This window comes from Ceratotherium simum, chromosome 17 (assembly GCF_057802395.1).
Source record: "Ceratotherium simum simum isolate JZ-2026a chromosome 17, ASM5780239v1, whole genome shotgun sequence".
Classification (NCBI taxonomy): Eukaryota; Metazoa; Chordata; class Mammalia; order Perissodactyla; family Rhinocerotidae; genus Ceratotherium; species Ceratotherium simum.
In genome coordinates, this window is record NC_141916.1 from 34,660,920 (window position 1) to 34,688,758 (window position 27,839).

The 27,839-nt window shown below is 34.6% G+C and overlaps 1 protein-coding gene across 4 annotated transcripts in view; it reads right to left on the bottom strand.

Annotated features, from left to right (window-relative positions):
- MRPS35 (mitochondrial ribosomal protein S35) overlaps positions 1 to 27,839 on the bottom strand; it is a 46,682-nt gene that overhangs the window by 15,811 nt on the left and 3,032 nt on the right. Inside the window, exons 2-8 of one of the 4 annotated variants that reach the window (XM_087442639.1) lie at positions 26,349 to 26,395; positions 25,080 to 25,247; positions 22,880 to 22,940; positions 15,059 to 15,198; positions 11,697 to 11,831; positions 5,089 to 5,198; positions 3,058 to 3,127 (exon numbers count right to left, since the gene is read on the bottom strand). In XM_087442639.1, coding sequence (XP_087298765.1) covers positions 3,058 to 3,127; positions 5,089 to 5,198; positions 11,697 to 11,831; positions 15,059 to 15,198; positions 22,880 to 22,940; positions 25,080 to 25,247; positions 26,349 to 26,395 — 731 coding nt within the window. Of the gene's footprint in view, positions 1 to 3,057; positions 3,128 to 5,088; positions 5,199 to 11,696; positions 11,835 to 15,058; positions 15,199 to 22,879; positions 22,941 to 25,079; positions 25,248 to 26,348; positions 26,396 to 27,839 lie in introns of all 4 variants that reach the window. The other 3 variants (XM_087442638.1, XM_014791397.2, XM_087442641.1) reach the window with 3 other exon arrangements.

The following is a 27,839-nucleotide window of genomic DNA, read 5'->3' on the forward strand; positions in this document are numbered from 1 at the left end:
TTACAAAGCTAAGTATATTTTTGACTAGCAATAAGACTATCATGAAATCCAAATAAGACAGCCAAAACTTCAAACTTAAAAGAGCAGCCATTAGTAATTAAATATCAAAATCAACCAAGAATTCTTAGAATTTGATTTCAGATCTCTGTTTTCTAGAGCAAGCGCTTTTTTCTTTCTCCCGGTGTCCGTGTTTTAGTCTATCTTTTGTGCAATTTACTTTGCAAAATGTGTCATTCAGTCATGTCTTAACCAAATCACTTGTGGAAGGTTTAAAGAATATCACACAACAAAGTTAAAATTTAGGAAGTTTTGTTATTATCAATTATGTCAGAATATGAGTAGGATACATGTCCTAATAATTCAAATACAACAGGGCACAGATCTGACTACCTGTATAAAGTTTCCGTCAAGTTAAATGAAAGCTGTATGCAGAAATTGGGAAATAACTGATTGTGAAATTCTAAGATAAATCTTTCTTCATTTTAGTAGTATTAACAACAATATTAATAGCCACCATTTACCGAGAGCCCACTATCTGCCAGACATTTCACGTAAATTCTCCCTGATCCACCCAAAAACGCTTAGAAGAAAACTGAGCCTCAGAAGTTGAATGGCTGGCCAAGCCTACACAAGTAACAAGTAATGGGATTTGAATCTGTATGGTTCCAAAGGTTAAAACTTAATTCATTTCTATGCTAACAATGTGTAATACTGAAATATTAACCAAAGTACAAGTTTCTTTGCTTCTTTGAACTACTGAAGGATAAATGGTCTAATATCTATCTATCTCTTACCATGTTCCTAGCACTGCAATAATTCTTTGAAAGACTACTAAGCCTCTAAGCCTGAAGTCTATGCTTTGTGACATCTATGCTTTTTAAAGTCTACTTGGACACTTCTATAGCTGTTTTGAACAGCACACAACAATAACTTCCTTATACTGAAGTCTAGATGAACATGTTTTCAGAGAAGTCTCAGTACTCTGTGCTACACAGAACTACCAACTACTTTTCTCTCAACACTACTGAGAGGTAACATTCACGGAAAGGCTAAAAATCTAAGAAGTTAAGGGAAGCTTAGCCCTTAGGTATTAAATGCTCTGAAGCTAGTCTAAAAAATAAAGGAATGGATTAAAAGGGGGTTCTCTAAATATTTGATTAAATACTAGGAGGCAACATCTATTTCAAGTATGAATTCCACGCTGGTGAAGGAAAAAAAATTTCAATTCAATAAAAATTTTGTTCCACCAGCTCTACAAAATTCCATGGCTCATCTGCATTCTCTTAAAGCATCTTCACTGATGGTACTTGTTTAGAAAGGATCAAGAACCAAGTTTAATATAGGAATTCTTTAACTATATCTGTTTAGGACAGTTTTATATGGCTACTTATTCTAGCATCAAAATAATTAGCATTAAAGACCAAAGCCTTCTTGCGTGAATCCAGAAGATAAACTTGTTTGGATTCTATGTCATGGAACCACAGAAAGAATCCAGTAAGTCAACTTTCACTGAATTTATTTATGGCCGTCATTTCCTTTGGGGCAAATGCATTTTACAGGCTGCTGGCAAAATAAGAGACTCAAAACTGGTTGGCTTTTATTGTTTGGTATTAACTCTTTAAGCAGCAGTCATAGAGCTGTAGCTAATTCAGCCACATTGCTGGTTCAAAAGGGAACTTAATTACCTTAAGGCAAAGGCACTTATAAAATCAACTGACAGGAAGGAGTGATTAACTGCTATTATATTGTTCCTGAAGCCAGGAACTAGAAAATCCAGATGAATTATGATAATCAGAATACCTCAAAAGAAGAGAAGAGCTACCAGCTACTTTTTGTTTTTACTAACCTTATAAGAAAGTTTTATTTTCTTTTATTTTCCACTAATCCTCTTGGCTGTAACTGTTTTTATTATTAATATCAATGAAATGCTGCGATCAGTTTAGAGAAGTAAACTGCATATGTTCACAGAATTACAATATCTCAGGGATGGAAGAAGATTCTAAAGGCCATCTAATCCAACTACCTATACCCAAGACGTATGCTGCTTTTACCACATTCCCACCACAGAGCCAATGGATGGAACATTTTCTACCTATTAAAGTAGCTCACTCCATCCTTAGATGACTCTCAGAAAGCTTTTACTCAGTGAATTGAAGTCTGTCTCACTATTGCTTCTACCTCCTTATATCCCTAAACGTCTTGAAAAACCAACCTAACCCCTCTTTCATATGAAATCCTTTGAACATCCAAAGAGACGGACTCTTTCTCTTGCTATCTCTATTCCTTCAAATGTTCCTAATATGAAATGCTATTGAGTCCCATGTCTATGCTGGGCAAGCTACAAAAAATTTAATTTGTATGAATATCTAAAATTATTTTAATTTTTAAAAATAATATTTAAAATTCTGAGTTACCTAAACATATTAGTTAACCAACTTTAACTTAGATGAGTTGATCTCAAGCACAGCAACATCTTCCTTATAACTATATATTCTTATACTAAAACTCAGTAAATTCTGACACAAGACTATTTTTAATACTATTTAAATAATTAATTGCCCTTAATTGTACCTACTGTATACCAGTGAAATGTCCACACGAAAGGCTACATGTCAACTAAAAAATTTAATAAGCGTTTAAAATACCTCTCCACAAAGTTTTGGTGCTTTGTTCTGCAGTTTATTTGAATAGTAGGATGAATTATAAATTCTCAAGTTATGCAGAGGATGATTACCCTTCCACAACTTTGACAACTTTCAGCCAAAGTTAAACAAAAAAAAAGTAAAAAATTCTGAATTTTTCAACCAAAATCAGAAACTCTGAATTTTAAAGGCATTTTAGTCCTCTGATTTCTGTAAGGTCCTGAGATGGACTGTGTAATCTATTTCAAGATTCTCACTTTCAATGTGCGTAGAAACTATAACATTCACATACCCTTAGCTTATCTAGCGGTTCATTAAATACCCACTTGAGTACTTGCCACACAGTGTTTTGACAGGTTAACATCATCTAAATCACACTGACAAAATCATTCAACATTCACACACAATCACTTACCCAAGACTCATGGTATAAAACTGTTAGCAGATACACTGCATAATCATAATTCTGTCTCTTTAAAGGGCACCTTTAAAAGAGAGAGAAGGAGGAAGTCAAAATTCTAAAAATTCAGTACATAGAATAATCTGCAAAATATACAAATACTAAATACAAAAGATAACTTATATTTGGGTATTCCCTATCTGCTTTAGGAAAATTGTGTTCTTGGAATAAGAATATTCTATGTAGTTCATTATTTGAGGATATTGAAAACTGGTGTTATTTTTATTTTTATTTAGAGTATCTCTTTGCTTTCATCACCAATGGAGACATTTGTATCTGATAATAGCATTATGCTATTTTAAATATGATTGTATGCAATCCAAGTGCACTTCACGATCTCAGGGCTAAGAGTCTACTGGATGGTGTGAGCATATCTGCCAAGTTTATTTTAAATATGAGATAGACTGAAGACAGATGCTAATCTAAATGTTCATCTTCATTTCCCCAGAGCCAATTCTTTTAAAAATGAGCTACACTATACAATGCTATATTGCTGCTGTTGTATTTAAAATGGAACTAATAACCTAGTAATAGGTAAAACTTCTACATAAATATGAGATGGCATGTTTAGCTTTTAGGTTAATAAAATACTACAGAAAAGGAAACAACGACTTCCAATTTCTTTAAATATAAAATAAAACTATCATATGACAAACGACTTTAACTGCACTCTGTTTATCATATACTTAGGTTTAATAGTCCTCTACTCTAAATAGTTGTTACCATAAAACAAATACACACTGACACTTGTACTTAGAGAAAAAGAAAGCAACATTATCAGATACGTATAGAATTTCAAACAATTCTAAAGGTATTTTATGTTGCACAAACTAAAAACATGACATTATTTTACATTTTCTAAAGATAGTAAAAAGACTATTACCACTATATTTCAGATCTATTTTCCTGCATACAGTAATCATCTGAAATCATGGTTCCCAAGCTTTTTCCACCTCCACACTGTTACTATCTCGTATGTGTGTCATGCTGCTTCTTCTAAGAAGCAGGATACAAAACCTCATTGACACTGACTCCTCCAAAGGCGTTCAATCTGGCATAGGGAAGGAAAGAAGATAGCTGCCCACCTGCTTTTCTTTTTTTGTGAGGAGATCAGCCCTGTGCTAACATCTGCCAATCCTCCTCTTTTTTTTTTTGTTTTTGCTGAGGAAGACTGGCCCTGGGCTAACATCCGTGCTCATCTTCCTCCACTTTATATGGGATGCCACCACAGCATGGCTTGCCAAGTGGTGCGTCGGTGCGCACCCAGGATCTGAACTGGCGAACCCTGGGCAGCCGTAGCGGAGTGCGCGCGCTTAACCGCTTGCGCCGCCAGGCTGGCCCCTCCACTTGCTTTTCTTAAAGGCAGGTCTTTTATATTTTCACATAATTTAAAAACAACTGAAATATAATTCTAGAAATAAAATAACCATTTAGTAAAAACGTACCAATAACCTTTCCTTACCTCAAATGACCTAATTTATAAATTCATATATGATAAATTTAATACTGTTTTTACGACCTTCTATGCTAGCACTGAAATTCTGCTTATTTACAAAAGTGCCTTGGTAAATTAAATTTCCATATTTAATTTAATAATTTTAATTTTGAACTATAAGATTTTTATATACTTTGACTTTGTAAAAACCTATTTATGCATTAATCACTAGCAAATCATGCTTTGTTTTCTAACATCTTCCCTGAGTTTTACATCCATGGATATATTAAAATCAAGATTAAAAATAACAACAGTAATTTAACCCAGCTAGGCAAGCCTCTCCATGTACATACAGATCACAGCAATAGTGGGCTAGTGTCAGGATATTAAAAATACGAATTAGACAACTTCTCTGACCTAATAAGGTAATATAAGTTGATATGAAAGGCTACCTCTAATTTCAATGTCATCTCTTACAAAAAGACTGCCAGGGCACTGGAGGACAATAAAGCAACACACGTGACTGATCTGCTGCACTTTTCTTTCTTTACCTATCTGTTCTGATGGTAAGCACATCTGTGGTCTTGCAGTATCGCTCCCCTACAAGTTTAATAAGTTTCTTCTTTGCATGATCATCTAAATTCAAACTGGAAAGTTTAACCTTAAAAACACAAGAAAAAATTATTTGAAAAAAATTGTTTCACATGCTTTGTTTAATGAAAAAAACAGTAGCAATATCATTTGTATTAACATTAAACTGACCAAAAAGAAAGCTTTTCCAACTCCTTTCTGTACAGAGTTAGCAATTGGCATGCATTATGAAGCCTGATCTTACTCATGGAAAAAAAGGGAGGGGGAGAAAATTGTTTGGAGTTCTTTGACAGTTCTGGGCATTAGTACCTTTCCTGAAAGAACCAATGACATGTCTCTTAAATAAATGAAATTACGGTGCTTATGAGTAGCACTGATAAAATTAAACTCAATTAGCGTTAGTAAAGCTGAAATATAGGAATAAATGGATAAAACGTAAGAGCTTTAGGAAATTTCTACCATGCAATTATGAGACCCATATTATTGCAACTTGTTTATGGGCATTTACCTTAAAAGCTATAGATCTCTCTCATGGAGGCTAGAATACAGCATCCACGAAAGATCAAAATATTTGAAATAATTCAGCTCAACATTTCTCAAAATGTTAATGCTAGTCCCACTAGCATTTTCTGCTAAGAAAAAATATTTCTTTAAAAAGGCTATTTCTGTTGAATACATTCAAGAAAGGCTGAGTTAAATTGGGTTCTTTTTGGCAGGATTTCTTAGAGGAGGTAATATGCTACTGAGCATTCTGAAATTTCAAGATGCAGGGTTGTTATGTAATGATTCCCAAATTTATTTGACCTCAGATTCCACTTTTCAAGGGACAGTTCATGGAATTAATCTTCTTTAAAACATATTTTGGGAAATGCCAGACTAAATGAACACATTTTTTAACTTGCAGAGAATTATGGCATGGGCTGAAGGTATTATCTAGAGATGAATAGGCTTGACAAGGAAAAGAAGTTAGATACTAGAATACAGTTAAATAAGGTAAACCATAGATTATTTTTCTATGGAGCGTGTCAAGAAGAAGAAAGAGTCATAACTGCATGAAGGTGAAAAAATTAGAGTTTGAAATCCCATCCATTTCTTCTCTCTAGCTTCAACAACTCTGCACTGCCCTCAAAATACCATCGCATAAGAGCTTATTTATTTTTCCAGTCTTCCCACTAGACTGCAAACCCTTGAGGGTAAGAATGATGTCTGTTTTGTTCTTGGCAATGGCTTCGCCCTTAAAAAGAATACAACATATATTTGCTGAATGAGTACATAAATTAAAAAGAAGGGGAAGATATATATTTTTTAAGCACTGTGAATTTTTTACTTGAACTAGAGAAAATAGAAAATAAATAATATATAAATGTTCTCTTAAAGAACATAAGGAATAAAAACATTGACTATGAAATATCAATCCAACAGAATGGTCATATGTTGCACACAATGTGAATTACCACAGTCGCCTGGAAAGAATATGTATCAACAACCACATTATCAGCTTGATGGATAAAATAAGCAATTTTATGATAACTCTGATTGTTAACAATATAAAGAATTACTTATAAGAATATCATAAAATCACAGTACAGAGAAAAAAATAAATAGTTTTAACATTAGGATAGTGAGAATGTAGTGATTTTTCCTTTTAAAACTCCCTTCAATGAAATCCTGATGTTTAACAATAAATTTAAAAGTTACCATTGAAAAAATTTAAGTGTTCTAGCTTTTTATACAGTAGTCAAAAAAAATGGCAGTAATCCTGATCATTATTACAACTTGTTTAAAATCCATGTTCATATTAACATTTTAATGTTCAAAAATTACATGGAGTTTATGGCAGAAACTCCTAAATATTTCAGAAACAGCTGTGTGGTACACTCACGCCACCTGCTAGCACTCAAAGGCACTGCAAAATTGTAGTCTTTAACCTGGACTAACACTCTGACTCTGATGCTGAGTGGCATTCATTGTCATTCTTTCTCCAAAATTCAGAAGAATCCTTAGACTCTTCTTTTCTCAAGTTGCTGTATTTTAAAGCCTCAATATTGTTCTATTAACATTATCCCCAAAACAATGCTGACATTTCAAATCATAGGAGGTTGTGTTTCTATGTGTGTATCTTCAAATGCCCATATTGAAAAGAGATACATAAATTGAAAAATATCTAAATGTGTGAAATATTTTCTCTATTTACAAGTATACTGCAGTTAGTTAAAGAACTCTGGTATTACACGTAAGACAAGATTTGGGTTTGATTTCTAGATTTGCTACTTATCAGCTAAGTGACCTTAAACAAATCATTTGATCTTCCTGTCTGTTTCCTCATTCATAAAATAGAAAGGATTCACAGAATTTTTTTCAGGAATAAATGAGATTAAATAGAAGAAAGCACTTGTACGTTAGAGAGGATGTGGAGAAAACGGAACTCTCATCCACTGCTGGTGGGAGTGCACACTGGTGCAGCTACTATGGAAAACAGTATGGAGATTCCTCAAAAATTTAAAAATAGAAATACCATATGATCCAGCTACTCTACTTCTATTTATCCAAAGAACATGAAATCACTAATTCAAAAAGATATACACATCCCTATGTTCACTGCAGCATTATTCACAATAGCTAAGACATGGAAGCAACCTAAGTGCCCAGCAACGGATGAATGGATAAATAAGATGTGGTATATATATAACGGAATACTACTCAGCCATAAAAAAAACAAAATTGTGCCAACTGTGACAACATGGATGGACCTTGAGGGTATTACGCTAAGTGACATAAGTCAGACAGAAAAAGACAAATAGTCTATGATTTCACTCATATGTGTAAGATTAAAAAAACACATAGATAAAGAGAAGAGATTAGTGGTTACCGGAGGAGAATGGGGTGGGGGGAGGGCGAAAGGGATAAAGGGGCACATATGCATGGTGATGGATAAAAACTAGACTACTGGTGACAAACATGATGCAGTCTATACACAAACTGAAACATAATAATGTACACCTGAAATTTACACTATAAGACAATATGACCTCAATAAAATAGAAGAAAGCACTTTTAAAGTAAAGTCCTATAAAAATATTGTTTTTGATGTTTTGCTTTTATGACTATCAAGAAAAATATAATACCACTTTTCCTTCTCTAAATATAAAAATTTGAATATCTCTAAAATGTATTTTATAGTATGATTACTTTCACAATATTGCTTCAAATCACACCAAACTGCACATGCTCTAGTCCCACTGTTTTACCCACTTTTACACCCTTGACCTACATGACACTATTCAGGACACCACCACTGAGCTTTAACAATCAGTGGGTAGAGTGAACAGAGTCCAGAAGGGCAGACATGAGTCAGGCAGAAGGACAGAGAGAGAGAGAGAGATAAAGGTATCACACAGTGGCAAAAGACAAAAAGGAGACAAGAGGGGATGATGGCACGATATAATAAGTGATATCTGGTGGCATACTTAAAATAAAGCAATGAGATTATTTTTATATGTAATAAAATAAGCAAACTTAGAAACAGTAGGGACTTTAAATGTCTATTCTGGTACTGAAGACAAAGGCCCACAATAAGTAAGGCAAAATCTAGGTTTCCTGACTCTGAGTTCACAGATTTTTTATTACATAACACAGAGCTCAACAATTGCTGGTTGTTGTTGTTATCATTACTAAAAACAGGTAACGTTTATTAAGTTCTTAAAAATGTATCAGGTATTATTACTCCATGGGCACTTTATATGAACGTGTAGAATGATGTCAGAAGAGTAGAATTTTAAGTTCTTTTTCTTTTTTCCTTTTGTTTATCTAGATTTTCTAAAATTTACACAGTAAACATGTATTGTCTTCTATGATTTTAAAATATTTTCAATCTCTCTAAATACATAAATATATAGTTAAGATAATTAAACTGTTCTATGGAATTAAAAAAAGGCTGAGAAGCTTCATAAATTTATTTCATAAAGATGGGCAAAACCCTGAAACCAAAATCTAGCAAAGAAAGAAAAATTACAAAACCAGGGCTGTATTACTGAAAAATTTCTAGAAATTAGAGTTTGTCTATTTGTTAGCATATAATGTAAAAATGGTTGCAGAGATTTCAACATATTTTTGGAGTATACTTGGAATGTTCTGATTTAAAATATAGACTACATGGAGTACAAAAACTAATTTTTTGAGGGTCTTGGAGGCACCTCAAAAAGGTGAGTAGCCGCCTCCAGGATAGCTGAATCAGAGTACATTAGTCAGAGCTCCCTGGAGAAATGGCTGATTCTAGGAGTGGAACAGGGAATTTATAAGATGAGCCTGAAGCATTTTGTGATGCCCAAAAATAAAGAAATATTTAAAAAACAAATGATAGGGCATGGCAAAGGAACAGAGGAGCCAAATGAAAGGGTTCCCAATGGCGAAAACCAGAACAATCTGAGCAATAAAATAATGTATCATTGGATTATAACCCAAATAATAAAATAAATATCCTTGAGTCACACTGATATAAATAAATGATTGAACAAACAAGTAAACGGAGGAGAATGGACAAATCTCCCACATACAAGAATTCCAACTAATTTATGTGATATTTCTCCTTTAAGAAGCTGGAGCATAACTCCCAACTCCCTTAAGCATGGGCTGTGCACAGAGACTTCCTTCTAAAGAGCACATATGGAAAGGAAGAGAAAAACAGTAATTTTACAGTGGAGAGAACTGGCAAACACTACCTCAGCCAGGTGATCAAGGCTGCAGCATCAGTGACAAGTCACATTAGGAGCCTATACCCCTGCTATGATGTGATGAGAATGGCGCTTTACTTCTGAGGTTTTCCTCCCAAAACATGTACCATCAGTCTAACCATGAGAGAAATTCAAACAAATCTAAATTGAAGGGTATTCTACAAAATACATAACTGGTACTTCTCAAAACTGTCAATGTCATCAAAAACAAGGAAATTCCGAGAAACCATACGAGTTAAGAGGAGCCGAAGGAGACATGACAACTAAATGTAACGTGGGTACCCTGGATGGGATTCTGAACAGAAAAAGAATATTAGGCAAACACTAAAAAAATATGAATAAAGTATAGACTTTAATTAATAATGTATCAATACTGATTCATTAGTGGTAACAAATGTACCATAATAATAATCTAAGATATTAACAAACAAGAGAAATTGGGTGTGAAATATAGGGGAACTCTCTGTACTACCCTTGAAACTTTTCTGTAAATCTAAAACTATTCTAAAATAAAAAGTTTAATTAAAAAAAGGACATCGGGTAACTGCCCTATGACTGCTGTGTGAAAAAGATATGCCCTGTGTATCAAGACTCCTTTTAACAAAGGGAACTAACGGTGGTTTCAAATACTAGCTTAGAAGTTACTAGGGCAGACGCTTTGAACTGCAATGGCATGTGGCATGCTCCTGGTGAGAAACAGCAGGGATCTGATACTTCTCCAAAGCACATGAGATTAGGACAAATGATCCTAAATAAAAGACTAACAAAGCAAATCGATATACAATTAAAAGAATGATACACCATAAACTGCTCAGGTTCAGAAATGGTTTAGTACTTGAAAACCTATTCATATAAGTCATTACTTCAATAATTTAAAGTAGATCAGTTCAAAAATGCTAGTAAACTAGGACTAGGACACATTATTAACATAATAGGACTATTATCTCAAACTGAAATCCAATCTCATACCCAGAGGCTACACACTAGAGGCACACCCATTAAAGTACAGAACAGCATAAGGGATTATATAAACAATATTCTGGAAATTTTACCTAATGCAAAAGACAAAAGGAAAAAAGAAGCTATAAATATTTAAAAAGAAGAATTAAAACTACTCTATTTATCATTTATTTCCTGAGAAATCTCCAAAAGAATCAACTGAGAAGGCCTAGCATCTGGATTTTGGTCTTTTAACACCTATGTCCACTAAAAGGAATCAGAGCTCCTTGGAGAAATAGCTAATTCCAGGTCTGGGATAAGAACTACGTAAAGTGAGCCTGGCCCACCTTGTTGCCAGAATGAAGGAAACTTTCCAATGCTAACGGGATTGTCACAAAAGGACGTACGAACCAACTTAAAACAGTTCCCACCAGCCAAAGTTAGGATACACTTTTTTTTTTTTTTAAATTTTTTGTTTATTGCAGTAACATTGGTTTATAACATTGTAAAAATTTCAGGTGTACATCATTGTACTTCTATTTCTGCATAGATTACATCATGTTCACCACCACCAAAATACTAATTACAACCCGTCACCACACACATGTACCCAATTATCCCTTTCACCCTCCTCCCTCCCCCCTTCCCCTCTGGTAACCACCAATCCAATCTCTGTCCCTATGTGTTTGTTTATTGTTGTTATTATCTACTACTTAATGAAGGAAATCATACGGTATTTGACCTTCTCCCTCTGACTTATTTCACTTTGCATCATGCCCTCAATGTCCATCCATGTTGTCACAAATGGCTGGATTTCATCGTTTCTTATGTCTTTGAATACCAAAAAGAATAATGAATTTTTGGGGTCAGCCCGGTGGCGCAAGCGGTTAAGTACGCACGCTCTGTTGCAGCGGCCTGGGATTCGCAGGTTCGGATCCCGGGCGTGCACCGACGCACCACTTGGTAGGCCGTGCTGTGGTGGCGTCCCATATAAAGTGGAGGAAGATGGGCACGGATGTTAGCCCAGGGCCGGTCTTCTTCAGCAAAAAAAGAGGAGGATTGGCAGATGTTAGCACAGGGCTGATCTTCCTCCCCACCCCCACCCCCAAAAAACGAATAATGATTTTACTTGATCAAAACTTACTAAATATATCCATCTACAGACTACCTGGTCAAAGGAAAAGCAAAAAACAACACATAATTTCACAACGGAATGATCAGGTTGTCAGCCTCTTAACCAAGAGATCGACCTCAGCATACTAAGAATGAGGCAACCAGATTTCTTTATGTGCCCTAACGCAATATAAGATACAGAGCAACATCTATCAAGTATTCTTGTCAAAGCATTTAACCGAATCTTATCAGTCTATTAAATCCAACTTCCAGTTTATATGAAATACAGGAGATAGAGAAATAAGGTAAACAACATAAAGATGTATTGAGACAAATTCAGAAGGTAGGAAATGCTACAGGATAAAATATCTGTCTCTTTAACAAGTGGTGTGGGGAGAGTAGTAGTGAGGTCCTTTGCTACTCTAGATCTAAAAAGACATGAGACAGTACAAGCAAATGCAATAGTCTTTGACTGCATTCTGGTTTAAACAAAAAATTATTTTAAAAAACATTTTTGTGAGACTATGGAGAAATCTGAATGTGGAGTAGATATTTTAGATGATATTAAAGAATTATTGAAAATTTTGTTAGATGTATTAATTATATTGGAATTATACAGGAAAAATTTCTTTAATTTTTAGAGATAACACACTGAAGTATTTTAGTGTGAAATGTCAGCTATTAGTCATTTTAAACACTTAAACCAAAAACACATGCGTGTGTGTGAGTGTATGAGGCACTCAATATTTTAAATTTGTCAAAATATGAATTACTAAATCCAGGGGCAATGTGCATGGGTGTTTATTATACAACTCTACCTCTCCATACATTTGAAATTTTTCATAATGAAAGGTTGAAAAACAGAATTTAGTAATGTAGCCAGGTTAAAAGTTAAAAAATAACTAAACCATTTTGACAAGGGTACCAAGACAATTCAATGGGGAAAGAGTAGCCTTTTCAACAAATAGTGCTGAGACAGAGGAACATCCACACGTGAAAGAATGAAGTTGGATCCCTACCTTACACCATATACAAAAATTAACTAAACGGATCATAGAGCTAAATGTAAGAAACAAAACTACAAAACTCTTAGAAGAAAACATAGGAATAAATCTTCATGACCTTGAATTAGACAACGGTTTCTTACATATGACACCAAAGCACAAGAGACAAAGAAAAAATACATAAATTGGACATCAAAACTAAAACTTTGGTGCTTAAAAGGAGACCAGCAAGAAAGTGAGATGACAAACCACAGAATGAGGAAAAATATTTGCAAGTCATATATCTGATAAGGGACTGGTATCCAGAATACATAAAAAACACAAGTGAAGAATAAAGACAAATTACTCAATTAAAACATGGGCAAAGAATTTGAATAGACATTTCCCCAAAGAAGATATACAAATGGTCAATAAGCATATGAAAAGGTGCTCAACATTATTAGTCATCAGGCAAATGTAAACCAAAACCACAATGAGATACTACTTTACATCACCAGAATGGCTAAAAACTAAAAAGACCGATAATAACAATCATTGGTGAGGATGCAGAGAAATTGGAACCCTCAAACGTTGCTGATGAAATAGTAAAATAGTGCAGCCACTTTGGAAAACAGTTTGGCAGCCCCTCAAAATGTTAAACATGGAGTTACCATGTGACCCAACAATTCCACTCCTAGGTATATACTCAAGAGAACTGGAAACTTATGTCCACATAAAAACCTGTACACAAATGCTCATAACAGCATTGCTCAGAATAGCCAAAAAGTGAAAACAACCCAAATGTCTACCAACTGATGAATGGATAAATAAAATACAGTATATCCATAAAATGGAATATTATTTGACAATAAAAAGGAATGAAGATCTGATACATGCTACAACAGGTGAAACACTGAAAGTATTATTCTAAGTGAAAGAATACATATTATATGATTCATTTATATGAAATGTCAAGAAGAGGCAAATCCACAGAGACAGAAAGTAGATTAGTAGTTCACAGGGGTTTGGGGATGGTGAAGAGGAGGGAAAATGGGAAGTGACTGATAATGAGTATGGAGTTTCTTTTTATGGTGATGAAAATTTCTGGAGTTAGGTCGTGGTGATGGTTGCATAACTGTCAATATACCAAAAACCACTGAGTTGTACACTTTAAGAGGGTGAATTCTATAATATGTGAATTTTACCTCAATAAGCTCTTATTAAAAAGAAAAAATAAGTATACAAGAAATCAATATACCATCAAAATGGGCAAATAAAAAAACACTTTGCAAAGGAATAAATTCTCACCCTCTTTGGAATTCAAAGACATACAAATTTTAAATATAAGATATATTTTTTACCTATCAAATTGATAGGTAATAATAATATCTAGGTTGGTGAGGGTATAGAAAAACAGGCTTTTGCACAATCTGCTGGTGTTGTATTTTTTACATTTCCTACAGGAAGTACAATTTATAATCAAAAGACTTTTTACAATATGTATTAAAAAAACTTCAAAACATCTACATCCTTTGACCTGACAGTTCTCCTTTCAGGAAGTTATCCTAGGAACATAATTAGGAATATACACAAATATTAATCTCTAAGGATATTCATTATATTTTTCTAATAAAGAAAACTGTTAGAAAGCCTAAATGTCCCATAATGTGGATAAATTAAATAAATTACAGTAGATCTGTATTATGGAACTATTTGTTTGTATCTCCCACCTCAGTCTCAGAGGAAGGAGTATGTCTGAACTGATCAACACTGGACTCAAGCCTCAAACACTGTCTTTGCACAGAACAGACCCTCATTTACACACTATTCTATGCAGTCATTAAAAATAATATTAAAGAATGTTTAATAACATTCATAAATTTTTAATTCATATTGTTAAATGAAAAAAGCAGATAACTTATCAAATACAGTATCATCCCATTAATATACACAAAGGCTAACTGTATATATACTAAAATGAGCTCCTATAGTCATAGTACTTATGAGTGGTGGAATTATAGACAATTTTATTTTATACTTTAAAACACTTTTATATTTTCCAAATTTTCTATGGTAAATATGTATCAGTTTTATAACTACACATACAAAATGCTATTTTTAAATAATGTATTATAATAATTCTTATTTAAAAAAATATCTCTTACCCTTAAGGTTACTACTCGTGCTTTGGGGTTTCGAACAGATGGTCCTGATGAAACATAATCAGCTGTTTCAATTTCAACTGGAAAATGCTTCTCGCATTTCTCATCACTGTCCAGTGCAGCTGGCCACTCAGTGCAGAAATCTGAGAATTAAAAATTATCTCAATTATAGTTTTGCAAGTAAATTCTCATTGTAATGTATGCTACTAGACAAAATCAAATTATTGAGAGATCACTCTAAGGTGACATGAAATGAAAGAACAGATTCTCTTCTGCACTCCATTTACACATACATCATCAATCATCCCTCATCCCTTTTCTTCTTAGGTGAATCCTAATTAGGGAATTTAATTGAGGGAATGATTTCGATAGTTGAGGTTTGGTGGGGCGCAGTATGTTCAGTTAAAAGGGAACTGTGACTTGACGGAAGCTTCTTAAGAGCTTTGCACATATCTGTTATGGGACAATTTCATTCCTCCTCACCAACTAAAAGCAAACAGTTCACAGTGTCCAGAGCATGACTGCTTTTGAAAAGGCAACAGATAATATTAATTTACTCCCAAATGAAGAGTACTAAAGATCAGCTGAAGGGGACTGAAAGAAGCCCTGAAAAAGCTCTAAGAGAGAATTGCAATGTGGTCAACATTCTTTCAGAAATTGAGTTGAGTAGGGCCTCAAACTGAAACAGGTACAAAAACCTATGTCATCCTTAAATGGATCCTTACAGTAATTCATGTTTCTTCTATATGACTTCTGAGCCACTCGGGCTAAAGGAAAGAACAGACTTGTCCTCATCTTCAGGCAAGACAGCTAGCCTAGAGGGAAGGTGAGATTGGGTCTGAGGTGTAGGCCACATAGGAAATTCCAAGCACCATGAACACTCCTCACCACCTATCTCCATAACACAGAGGTGTAAACTCAGGCCTCAAATGGGGGGAGAAAACTTAAAAGGAAATGAGATAGCTTCCAGTCTCCCACAGCTATCAGCATTGAGGGAGTCCATAGATAGGTAGCTGATTTCATTTTGCCCTATCCCTATCAAGTTAGTGTGGCTCTCAGCTGGGGATGAAAATTTCTGGCACTATCAGGTTTCCCTCAATGGAAATCTCAGTTCTTAAATAGCTTCATCCTAAGAATAGCTAAAAGTGATTGGTTTCTTAGGTCAAGCACATTAGACCTCACGGATCCATGCTTTCTCCAAAAAAGCAGGACTGCAGGAGAGGCTGGTCACAATCGTAGGCAGACGGGGGCGCTCTTCTAGGTGATGGTCTAAGGGACAGTGAAGAGCACTTTGCTAATAATGTTTTCCTCAAGCTAACAATTTTCTTACAGTAGGTACTATATTTAGCTCCCATTTAGGCTTTAATTTCCGAGTCAGCAAAATGTCACTCTGGGTTAGAGAGACTCACCAAGATCTGGGAGAAAATATATGTTAGCAAATTAAGTATAGCTCACACCATTCCCCAAACACCCTGTTTAAGAGATCAATACTCAGACACTTTGAGGGGAAAGAAATATCTTTGCAATTACGAACATTTTGACATTTAAATAAAATGAACAGAGCCAAGATTACTGAGGTTAAATTTCATTGCCATTATGGATTAATTCCAATACCCTGCACTGTAAGATGCAACAGTGCCAAGCAATTTATGAGAGAGACTAGTTTGGGGAATTTTATGAGTTCATGGGTTTGTACTAAATCTTTTTTTTTTAACTTTGAATAAGTCATTTCAATCACTAGATGATAATTATAGCTTTTAAATTAAATTACCTGATTATATGTTTTAAAAAACACAGACAACTGGAAAGTACAAAATAGACCCCTATTAGCCTTTTATTCATCTGATAGGTGGAGCAATAGACTAGACTTCTGAAGACCTTGGTTTCTACTTAACTTCTGCCACTGATTATTAAAGTTTTGGTAAATTACCTAACTTTCTTGTGCTTCAGATTTTCCATTTGCAAGTTAGATATAAAATCTGAATTGACCTATTTTGAAAGAGAACTGAGAAGAAATACTTGAAAAGTCTTTGAGTTATTTGGAAGATACAATCTAAATCCAGAAGCTGGCAGAAGTGTAAAGGCAAAATTAAGATTAAAACACTCACTTTAAATACTGTAAAACATAATGCTGCTCTTCTGAATGTGCTGTATGAAAGCCTTTCATCTAAAAATTATGAAGTATTTTAGGACTATCTCATCACAATGACCAGTTTTTAGATTATAAATGCACATGTAAAAATAATGTTTAAAAAGAAGAAAAATGGAATTTATCACAGTGTAGTGTATTTGTTAACCGGCTCTACAAAGGATCAAAAAGTGACATATGATCTGTGCCAAATGGGCCACAAATATGGGAACAGTGATCAGTGTCAGTCTAATACCGGGCACTAATGAATATAGAAACATACAATCTAAAGGGATAGAAATGTATCCTAATGTGCCAAACTAGAAGACTACATAAATGAAAGGAGATAGAAGAGATTTTTCTTCCCTCATTTCAAGAGTAAGAGTATATATATATATATATATATATATATATATATATATATATATATATATATAATGAAAACACACATAGAACCATGAACAAAAAAATGTTTTTTGCCTTACTTCTATGCATGTGGGAAGAAGACAGACAGTAGTGGAAATGAATAAAATCTATGTTTTATATCTAGGAATCAACAGATATTATTGAAATTTAATAAATGTAGAACTGGAGGCATAATCACATTCAGGTGAGTACTTCCATTTTATATATATAAAACTACATATAATTTATATGACTATAGATACTATATATGGAGTATACATACTAAATACATTCTTTATATATATGGAGAGAGAATACATAATATTATATATACAAAGAGAGAGAATACATATATAAATTACCAGATCTGAATAATGATTAAAAGAGAAGACTTCTGGAATGAAGGGCTGGGGTGGAAAAGGAGAAGCATGTGACTATTGCTTTTCATCATCAGCTCTTCTACTCTATGATGTTACCGCAGGTATATATCACTTCTAATTTCTTTAACGTTTTAAACAATTTCTTTGAGATAACTCTTCTCTGCAAAGTATTCCATTACTGACCCTACTGACTACTCAGCTACTCAGATTCTTCTACACTATCTTCAGTTTGTATCACATCAGTTTGCATCTGTCGTCAACATTCTGCAATATTTTCTTCAGCCTTTTTATGTATACGCTTTCTACAATTCAACAGTAAGTCCCTAACCTACCTGAGCAAGGATTATGATTTCTGATTCTATTTATTATTCATAGCACCTTGTAGAGTGGTCTGCAAAAAAAAAAGAATTGCAGATTTGACATCTAACAATTCACTGAAAACAACTTAAAAATCCTTCTTAAAAAAAGGAGAAACCAGCAATAATTCAGAATATAAGGCTATACAGTATATTAGAAATGGGATTCCTTTTCCCGGCATCTTTATTGAGCTATAATTAAAATAAAACATTGTGTAAGTTTAAGGTATACAACTTGTTGATTTGATACACATATATTGCAAAATTATGACCCCACAGCATTAGCTAATACCTGTATCACATCATATAATTACCATTCCTTTTTTGTAGTGAATATTTAAGATCTACTCTCTTAACAACTTTCAGTTATATAACACAGTATTATTAACTGTAATCACTTATGCTGTACATTAGATCCCCAGAACTTACTCATCTTATAACTGGAAGTTTGTACTCTTTGAACAACATCTTCCTTTTCCCCTCACCCCTCAGTGCCTGGTAGCTACCACTCTACTTTCTGTTTCTATGACTTCAGCTTTTTTAGATTTCAAATATGAGTGATATCATACACTATTTGTCTTTCTGTCTGACATACTTCACTTAGCATAATGCCCTCAAGGTCCATCCATATTGTCACAAATGGCAGGATGTCTTTCTTTCTCATGACTGATTATTCCATTGTATATATATACACATCTTTATCCATTCATCCACTGATGGACACTTAGGTTGTTTCCACATCTTGGCTGTTGTGAATAATGCTGCAATGAACATGGAATTCAGATATCTCTTCAATATTCTATTTTCATTTCCTTTGGATACATACCCAGGAGTGGGATTGCTAGATCATATAGTAACTCTGTTTTTAATGTTTCCTCACTGTCTTCCACAGAGGCTGCACCAATTTACATTCCCACCAACAGTGCACAAGTGTTCTCTTTTCTCCTTGCCAACACTTATCTTTTGTCTTCTTGATGATAGCCATTCCAACAGGTGTGAGGTGATATCTCACTGTGGTTTTGATTTGCATTTCCCTGACGATTAGTGATGTTGAGCACCTTTTCATGCACCTATTGGCCATCTGTGTCTTCTTTAGAAAAATGTCTATTCAGTTCCTCCACCCATTTTTTAATCAGATTGGCTTTTTTTTTGCTATTGAGTTGTAGGAGTCCTTTATATATTTTGGATATTAGCCCCTTATCAGATAGATGATTCGCAAATATTTTCTGCCATTCCATAGACTGCCTTTTCATTATGTTAATGGTTTTCTTTACTGTACAGAAGTTTTTAGTTTGATGTAGTCCCCCTTGTTTATTTTTGCTTCTCTTGCCCTTGCTTTTGGTGTCAAATCCAAAAAATCATTGCCAAGACCAATGTTAAGAAGCTTATGCCCTATGTTTTCTTCTAGAAGTTTTATGGTACCAGGTCTTACATTCAAGTCTTTAATCTATGCTGAGTTGATTGTTGTGTATGGTATGAGAATATGGTCCATTTTTCTTCTTTTGCATGTGGCCGTCCAGTTTTCCCATCACCATTTATTGAAGGGACTATCCTTTCCTCACTGAGTATTCTCGGCTCCTCCGTTGTACACTAACTGACCATATAGGCGTGGGTTTATTTCTGGGCTCTCTATTCTGTTCCACTGAGGTACGTGTCTGTTTTTATGCCAATACCATACTGTTTTGATTACTATAGCTTTGTAACATAGTTTGAAATGAGGAAGCGTGATGCCTCCAGCTTTGTTCTTCCTTCTCAAGACGGCTTTGGCTATTCAGGGTCTTTTGTGGTTCCATAAATATTTTAGGAGTTTGTTCCATTTCTGTGAAAAACGTTCATTGGAATTTTGATAGATTGCACTCAATCTGTAGATCGCTTTGGGTAGTTTGGATATTTTAACAATATTAACTCTTCCCATCCATGAGCGTGAGTATCTGTCCATTTCTTTGTGTCTTCTTCAATTTCTTTCATCAATGCCTTATAGTGTTCAGTGCACGGATCTCTTACCTCCCTGGTTAAATTTATTTCTAAGTGTTTTCCTCTTTTTGATATCATTGTAAATGGGATTGTTTTCTTAATTTCTCTTTCTGATAGCTCACTGTTAGTGTATAGAAATGCAAAAGATTTTTGTACATAGTCACAAGTCGCATAACGATGGGGATACGTTCTGAGAAACGCGTCATTACACAATTTCATTGTGTGCAAACGTCATAGAGTATACTTATACAAACCTAGATGGTATAGCTTACTACACACCTAGGCTATATGGTACTAATCTTAAGGGACCACTATCATATATGTGGTCCACCTTTGACCAAAACATCATTATGCAGAGCATAACTGTATTGACTTTGTACCTTGCAACTTGACTGAATTTGTTTATTAATTCTAACAGTGTTTTTGGTGGAGTCTTTATGGTTTTCTATATAAAAAACACGTCATCAGCAAAGAGAGACAATTTTATTTCTTCTTTTCCAATTTGGATGCCTTTTATTTCTTTTTCTTGCCTAATTGCTCTGGCTAGGTCTTCCAATACTATGTTGAATAAAAGCGGCGAGAATGGACATCCTCGTCTTGTCCTGATCTTGGAGGAAAAGCTTTCAGCTTTTCACTGTTGAGTATGATGTTAGTTGTGGGCTTGTCATATGGGGCCATTATTATGTTGAAGTATGTTCCCTCTATACCCACTGTGTTGGGTTTTCTCAGGAAAGGATGGTGATTTTGTCGAATGCTTTTTCTGCATCTACTGAAATGATCATATGATTTTTATCCTTCACTTTTTTAATGTGGTGTTATTACACTGATTGATTTGCAGATGTAGAATCATCCTTGCATCCCTGGAATAAATCCCTCTTGATCATGGTGTATGACCTTTTTAATGCACGGTTAAATTTGGTTTGCTAATATTTTGTTGAGGATTTTTTCATCTGTGTTCATCAGGGATATTGGCCTGTAATTTTCTTTTCTTATACTGTCCTTTTCTGGTTTTGGTATTCAGGCAATGCTGGCTTTGTAAAATGAGTTTGGATCTTTCCTCCTCTTCTATTTTTTGGGAAAGTTTGAGAAAGAATGGTATTAATTCTTTAAATGTTTAGTAGAATTCACCAGGCTTGAAGCCATCTGGTTGTGGACTTTTCTTTGGTGGGAGGTTTTTGATCACTGATTCAATCTCTGTACTAGTAACTGGGCTGTTCAGATTTTCTGTTTCTTCCTGATTCAGTCTTGGTACACTGTATGTTTCTAAGAATTTATCCATTTCTTCTAGCTTGTCCAATTTGTTGGTATATAATTATTCACAGTAGTCTCTTATGATCCTTTATATTTCTGTGGTATCAGTTGTAATGTCTCCTCTTTCATTTAGAATTTTATTTGAGTCAGCTCTGTTTTTCTTGGTGAGTGTAGCTAAAGCTTTGTCTACATTGTTTATCTTTTCAAAAAAACAGCTCTTAGTTGCAGTGATCTTTTCTTTTGTCCTTTTAGTCTCTATCTCTACTCCAATCTTTGTTATTTCCTTCCTTCTACTAATGTTGGGCTTTGTTTGTCCTTCTTTTTCTAATTCCTAAGGGTGTAAAGTTAGGTTGTTTATTTGAGACCTTTCTTCTTTCTTAATGTAGGCATTTACTGTTATAAACTTCCTCTTAGAACTGCTTTTGGGTCATCCCACAAGGTTTGGTACGTTGTGTTTCCATTTTCATGTGTCTCTAGATATTTTTTGATTTCTATTTTGATTTCTCCTTTGAACCAATATTTGTTTAGGTGCATGTTGATTAATCTCCACACATTTGTGAATTTTCCAGTTTTCTTCTTGTAATAGATTTCTAATTTCATACCACTGGATTATAAAAGATGCTTGGGGCCGGCCCGGTGGCGCAAGTGGTTAAGTGCGTGTGCTCCACTGTGGCAGCCCGGGGTTCACCGGTTCGGATCCTGGGCGCGCACCGACACAATACTTGTGAAGCCCTGCTGTGGCGGCATCCCATATAAAGTGGAGGAAGATCGGCATGGATGTTAGCCCAGGGCCAGTCTTCCTCAGCAAAAAGAGGAGGATTGGCAGATGTTAGCTCAGGGCCAATCTTCCTCACAAAAAAATAAATAAATAAATAAAAAATAAAAGATGCTTGATATGATTTCAGTCCTCTTAAATTTATTAAGACTTATTCTGTGGCCTAATGTATGATCCATCCTGGAGAATGTTTCGTGTGTGCTTGAGAAGAATGTGTATTCTGTTGCTGTTGGATGGAATGTTCTGTAAATGTCTGTTAAGTCCACCTAGTCTAAGGTAGTTTAAGTCCAATGTCTCCTTACTGATATTTTTGTCTGGATGACGTATCCATTGCTGAAAGTGGGGTACTGAAGTCCCCTACTATTATTGTATTGCTACCTACTTTTTCCTTCAGTTCTAGTAATATCTGCTTTATATATTTGGGTGCTCCTATTTCGAGTGCATAAATATTTACAAATGTTATATTCTTTTGATGAATTGACCTCTTTATCACTAGAAATGAGATTCCTATGTTCAAAGTCAATATTAAATTCATATAACAAAACAACCACTTACCTTTAAGAGCTTCACAGTGCTTTTTAATTGCTACAGGAGTCAAATGCAGAAAATTGGGGATCTAAAACAGAGCATTTTAACAGATAAATTAGCTATATGTCTCAAAAACATGAAAAAGACAATTTTTTCATAAAACTAAATCACAGGCCCAACAAACCTTGTAATAAATAAAATCTGATAGTTTTTTTTTCAATATTAATTCTATGTCTCAGGTGTAAATTCAAGAAATGAATTCCCTGAAATACAGATTCAGTACCAAGTATCTTATGACAATGATGATGGGAAAAAAAAATTTTATAGTATTCTTCCTTCCACGACTCTATAGGTGTACATATTTCCCTTATAAAACCGAAAGCACTTAAGGACACAAATCATTGTTTAACTGTCCTAATTCCCCTGGAATACATAGCACGGTGATACATTTTCCACTTTGTACTTAATAGACATTTTATGAATCGAATGGATGAATAAATGAAGCTAGCAAATCTTAACTAAACAATTTAATGAAGTTGGGAATATCTTTACAATACCTTGAGAGGCTACGTAATCCCTCATGGAGCCAACGGAAATTTAGGAAAGGTTAGAGATTTGATTCCTTCAAATAATTAACATTTCCTAGCATATTACGTAAATAATGTTAAGCATCTAAAGAGAAACTTTAGTTTAAAGAAACTCATTTGCAAAGAAAATTTGAACAAACAGAAAGTTACCCCAAACATGATGCCTGGAATCTTGAGTGTTGATCAGAAAGTGTTTATTTTAATCTAGAGAAAATAGGCACTGAAAATTGGGATTCTGGGGTGGGTGACTTCATTTTCTATACTTTTATTTTTGAAACATGAAAATATAATCTCATAATCATAAAAGGAAAAAAATAATAGCTAATGCTTAAATAGCCTTTATATTGGCACTGTTCTATGCACTTTGCATTTTCACCTCAGTTAATAAGTTTATTCAATGGACTCACTAAGAATAGACCAGATCATTCAACTAAGCATATAGGTGATTCTTAAAGGGGATGGCATGCATTAAATATTTGGATTTTTATGTTTATTAAAACTCCATTCACTGGGGTCGGCCTGGTGGCGCAAGCCGTTAAGTGTGTGTGCACACTCCGCTGCGGTGGCCCGGGGTTCGCCAGTTGGGATCCCGGGCACGGACCAACGCACCACTTGGCAAGGCATGCTGTGGCGGCGTCCCATGTAAAGTGGAGGAAGATGGGCACGGATGTTAGCCCAGGGCCAGTGTTCCTCAGCAAAAAAAGAGGAGGATTGGCAGATGTTAGACCAGGGCTGATCTTCCTCACAAAAAAAAAAAAAAAAGAAAAGAAAAAACCAAAAAACTCCATTCACAACCATTATTACAAATATATTGCTACTCTCTCTCACCTAGTGCTATTTTCCAATGATCTTTTCTTCAAACTAAGTTCACTTTTCCTCACTCACTGAAAAAAAGATCAGTTTCCTCCATGTTTGTTTTGTCTCTTGAAACATTCCCATTTCCAAATTTCATTTGCCTGTCTCCAGCAGGAGACAACCCTTCTCCATGTTACCATCTCATTTTTTACCATCAACTTTTAGCAAATTTTTCTGTTTTTTCACAAAGACTCTCATTTAGTGGAAAACACAGTTAGTTGATGATAATTCCATTGTATGTAAAAGGAAACCATCTAAGACATACATTCCCAGGCTAAACCTATTTGTATCTTCTCTGAGAATCTGCTGCTCATAAATCATTACAGATGCTATCAACTGACCTAGTTTGCTTCAAGAAATAAAGAAGTTTAAGGAATATAACAATAATATTAAATAATATTCTACCTTTCTGGGAAGTTTTAAAATCTATCTTTTAAAAGTAGAAGCTTCACCCCCCAATTCTCAATCTCAACTTGTGATTTCACTTTTCTTCATTCCACTTGAAACAAACAATATAGAAAAGATGTAATAGAAAACAAAAAGCCAAAAGAGAACCCAAAGGATCAATTAATTATATTCTTAAATGCCTAGGACTCTGTGAGTCTTCTTTACCATGGATAATCAAAATATAACATCCATTATTACCTGAAAAAAAATTTAAATTAAAGTACAATAGGTTGTTACATACCACACCTTTAAGTATGGGGCGGCTGGGGGGGATTGGGAAAGGGACCAGCATTTATTTAGATGTAAGTGTTAGCCAAGGAACCAGCAACTCATCTTACCTTTAAAAGTTCTAGATTTCCCTCCTTTGCCATGGGCACCCCCTGTTTTACTGGATAACCCATTCGAATAGGAAGAGGTACTGCAGAGGGCTTAAACGGTGCTGCAACGGGGTAAACACTAGGCCAGTCCTGGTCAACAGCCATTTTCTCTGTCCTAGGAGGTAGTGCCTAAGGAACATAAAATAGTTTAATATTTTCAATACGAACATGTTCTTTAATTTTAAAGCAAAAAAGCTGCAATTAAAAGAAATATAAGCAGAATTGCAACCTACATAAAATCTGACCCCCCACAAAGCAGCTGCTGTTCAAATGAAAAAACACCAAACCTACCTAAATATCTCTGCAGTTCTCTCAAACTCTCTCGCAAGGATCCTCTTTAATAGCACATTTCCCTTGCAAAAAATTTCTCTTATTTATTTACTTAGACTTTTAGCAAACTTTTTACATTTTGTTTATGAAGGGGTAACAATATATTTTGAAATAATTTTTAAAATTTCTTTGACAGAAGTCAGTACACGAGGTGACATTGAGAACTTAGAAATAAAGGAAACAAGAAATAAGGAAATAAAGAATAAGAACTTGGAAAATAAGTAAATTAGGGTTAAACTAATTGGATAAATACACAATGAGAAATAATATGTCTCCTAGGCCCAGAGAATAGCCACATGATAGCTTAGTCAATCATATTAAAATATATACATATTTTAAACTGTATTTGATAGAAGGGGATGGCCAGAGGGTTTGAAAAGGCAAAATTCAGCTATGCCCATCTAAGCAATATAAAAACCAACGTAGTGTATGTCCTGGAAACAGATAATATTCCTGTGAAAATGACCAATCTAGACGATTATAATGGTGCCATTTAACTTTCAACTAAAGTGCCTTTGTTCTGACTCCATGCTCCCAAAGTGACCTTAAAATTTGGATTCCTCCAGTGAGATGCCCACAGGTGAGACCAAATGAGTTAGATTAATGCATACATTCCAGGCCGCATAACTGTTAAAGGCATCATCAAAAATAATTCTATATTCTGGTTTATATACCTTTTTCCTGGGAGTATGTGAGTTCACCTCTCAAAGATGATTCATTCTCAGAGTACTTCCAAAAATCAGTTGAAGACCAGAGTCAGGACTGTGGTAGTGACCGAGTATACATCCCCTTGGGAAGCCTTCTCTGGCAACACCCTCCTACCTCATCGTGAATATCTGCCTCAGTTTAGAACTTGAGAACCATTAAGACAGCATATACTAAAATACATTAATTGTTTACCTTTCTTCTCAGTGGCCTTTCATGTTTGGATGTTCTTTCTGTTGTACCTAAAAGACAACACAATAATTACAGAGAATTTGATAACGTAGAGTTGTTCCACATTGATCATGATCCATAATTTTAACATAATTTAAGGTATTCAGTAATATAAAAACGAAACAATAATCCATTCTCCGTAAGCTCAGGGACTAAATCATCTTAATGAAAATGAAAAGTCAGAAATAGTTAAGAAAATTCCCCACTTATTTGAATATAAAGCTGTACTATGATTGCAGATACAGTGAATTTATCATCTAAAGAAATATTTTCTATTTGCAAACCATCTATCTGATAAGAGGTTAATATCTAAAATATATAAGGAATTCATACAACTCAAGAGCAAAAAACAAACAATCCAATTAAAAAAATGGGCAAAGGAACTGAACGGACATTTTCCCAAAGAAGACATACAAATGGCCAATAAGTACATGAAAAGGTACTCAACATCACTAATCATCAGGGAAATTCAAATCAAAACTAGAATGAGATATCATCTCACATCTGTTAGAATGGTTGTTATCAAAAAGACAGGAAACAAGTGTTGGCAAGGATGTGGAGAAAAGGGAACCCTTGAGCACTGCTGGTGAGAACGTAAACTGGTACAGTCACTATGGAAAACAGTATGGCGGCTCCTCTAAACATTAAAAATAGAACTACCATATGATTCAGCAATTCCACTTCTAGATAACCAGCCAAAGGAAATGAATATTGAAGAGATATCTGAACTCCTGTGTTCACTGCAGCATTATTCACAACAGCTAAGACATGGAAACAACCTTAGTATCCATCAACAAATGGGATGGATGAAGAAAACATTGTGTGTGGAATATTATTCAGCCATAAAGAAGGAAATCCCGTTATCTGTGATAACATGGATGGACCCTGAGGGCATTATCCTGAGTGAAATACGTCAGACAGAGAAAGAGAAACACTGTATGTTCTCACTTGCTTGCAGAATCCAAAAAAGCTGAAACCACAGAAACAGAAAGTAGAATGGTGGTTGCCAGGGGCTGGGGGTTGGGGGTGGGAATAGGGAGATGCTGGTCAAAGGGTAAAAACTCTCAGCAATAAGATGAGTAAGTTCTGGGTGTCTAATGTACAGCACTGTGATTACAGTTAGCAATAATAAAATACTGTACCACATACCTGAAAGTTGTTGAGAGTAAATCTTAAACGTTATCACCATACACATACACACAAAAGATAATTATGGGAGGGGATGGAGGAGGTGTTAACTAACTATTGTGGTACTTATTTTGCAATATACACATGTATCATGACACTGTACACCTTATACTTACATCTGTAATATGTCAATATCTCAATAAAGCTGAAAAAAATATTTTCAATAAATTTTAAGGTTAATTTTCCTGAGTTAAAATATCCCGTTAGAAATAAGTTTTTTGCATCTTTAAAGATACATAGTTGCTCATATTTGGAATTATTCTGTTC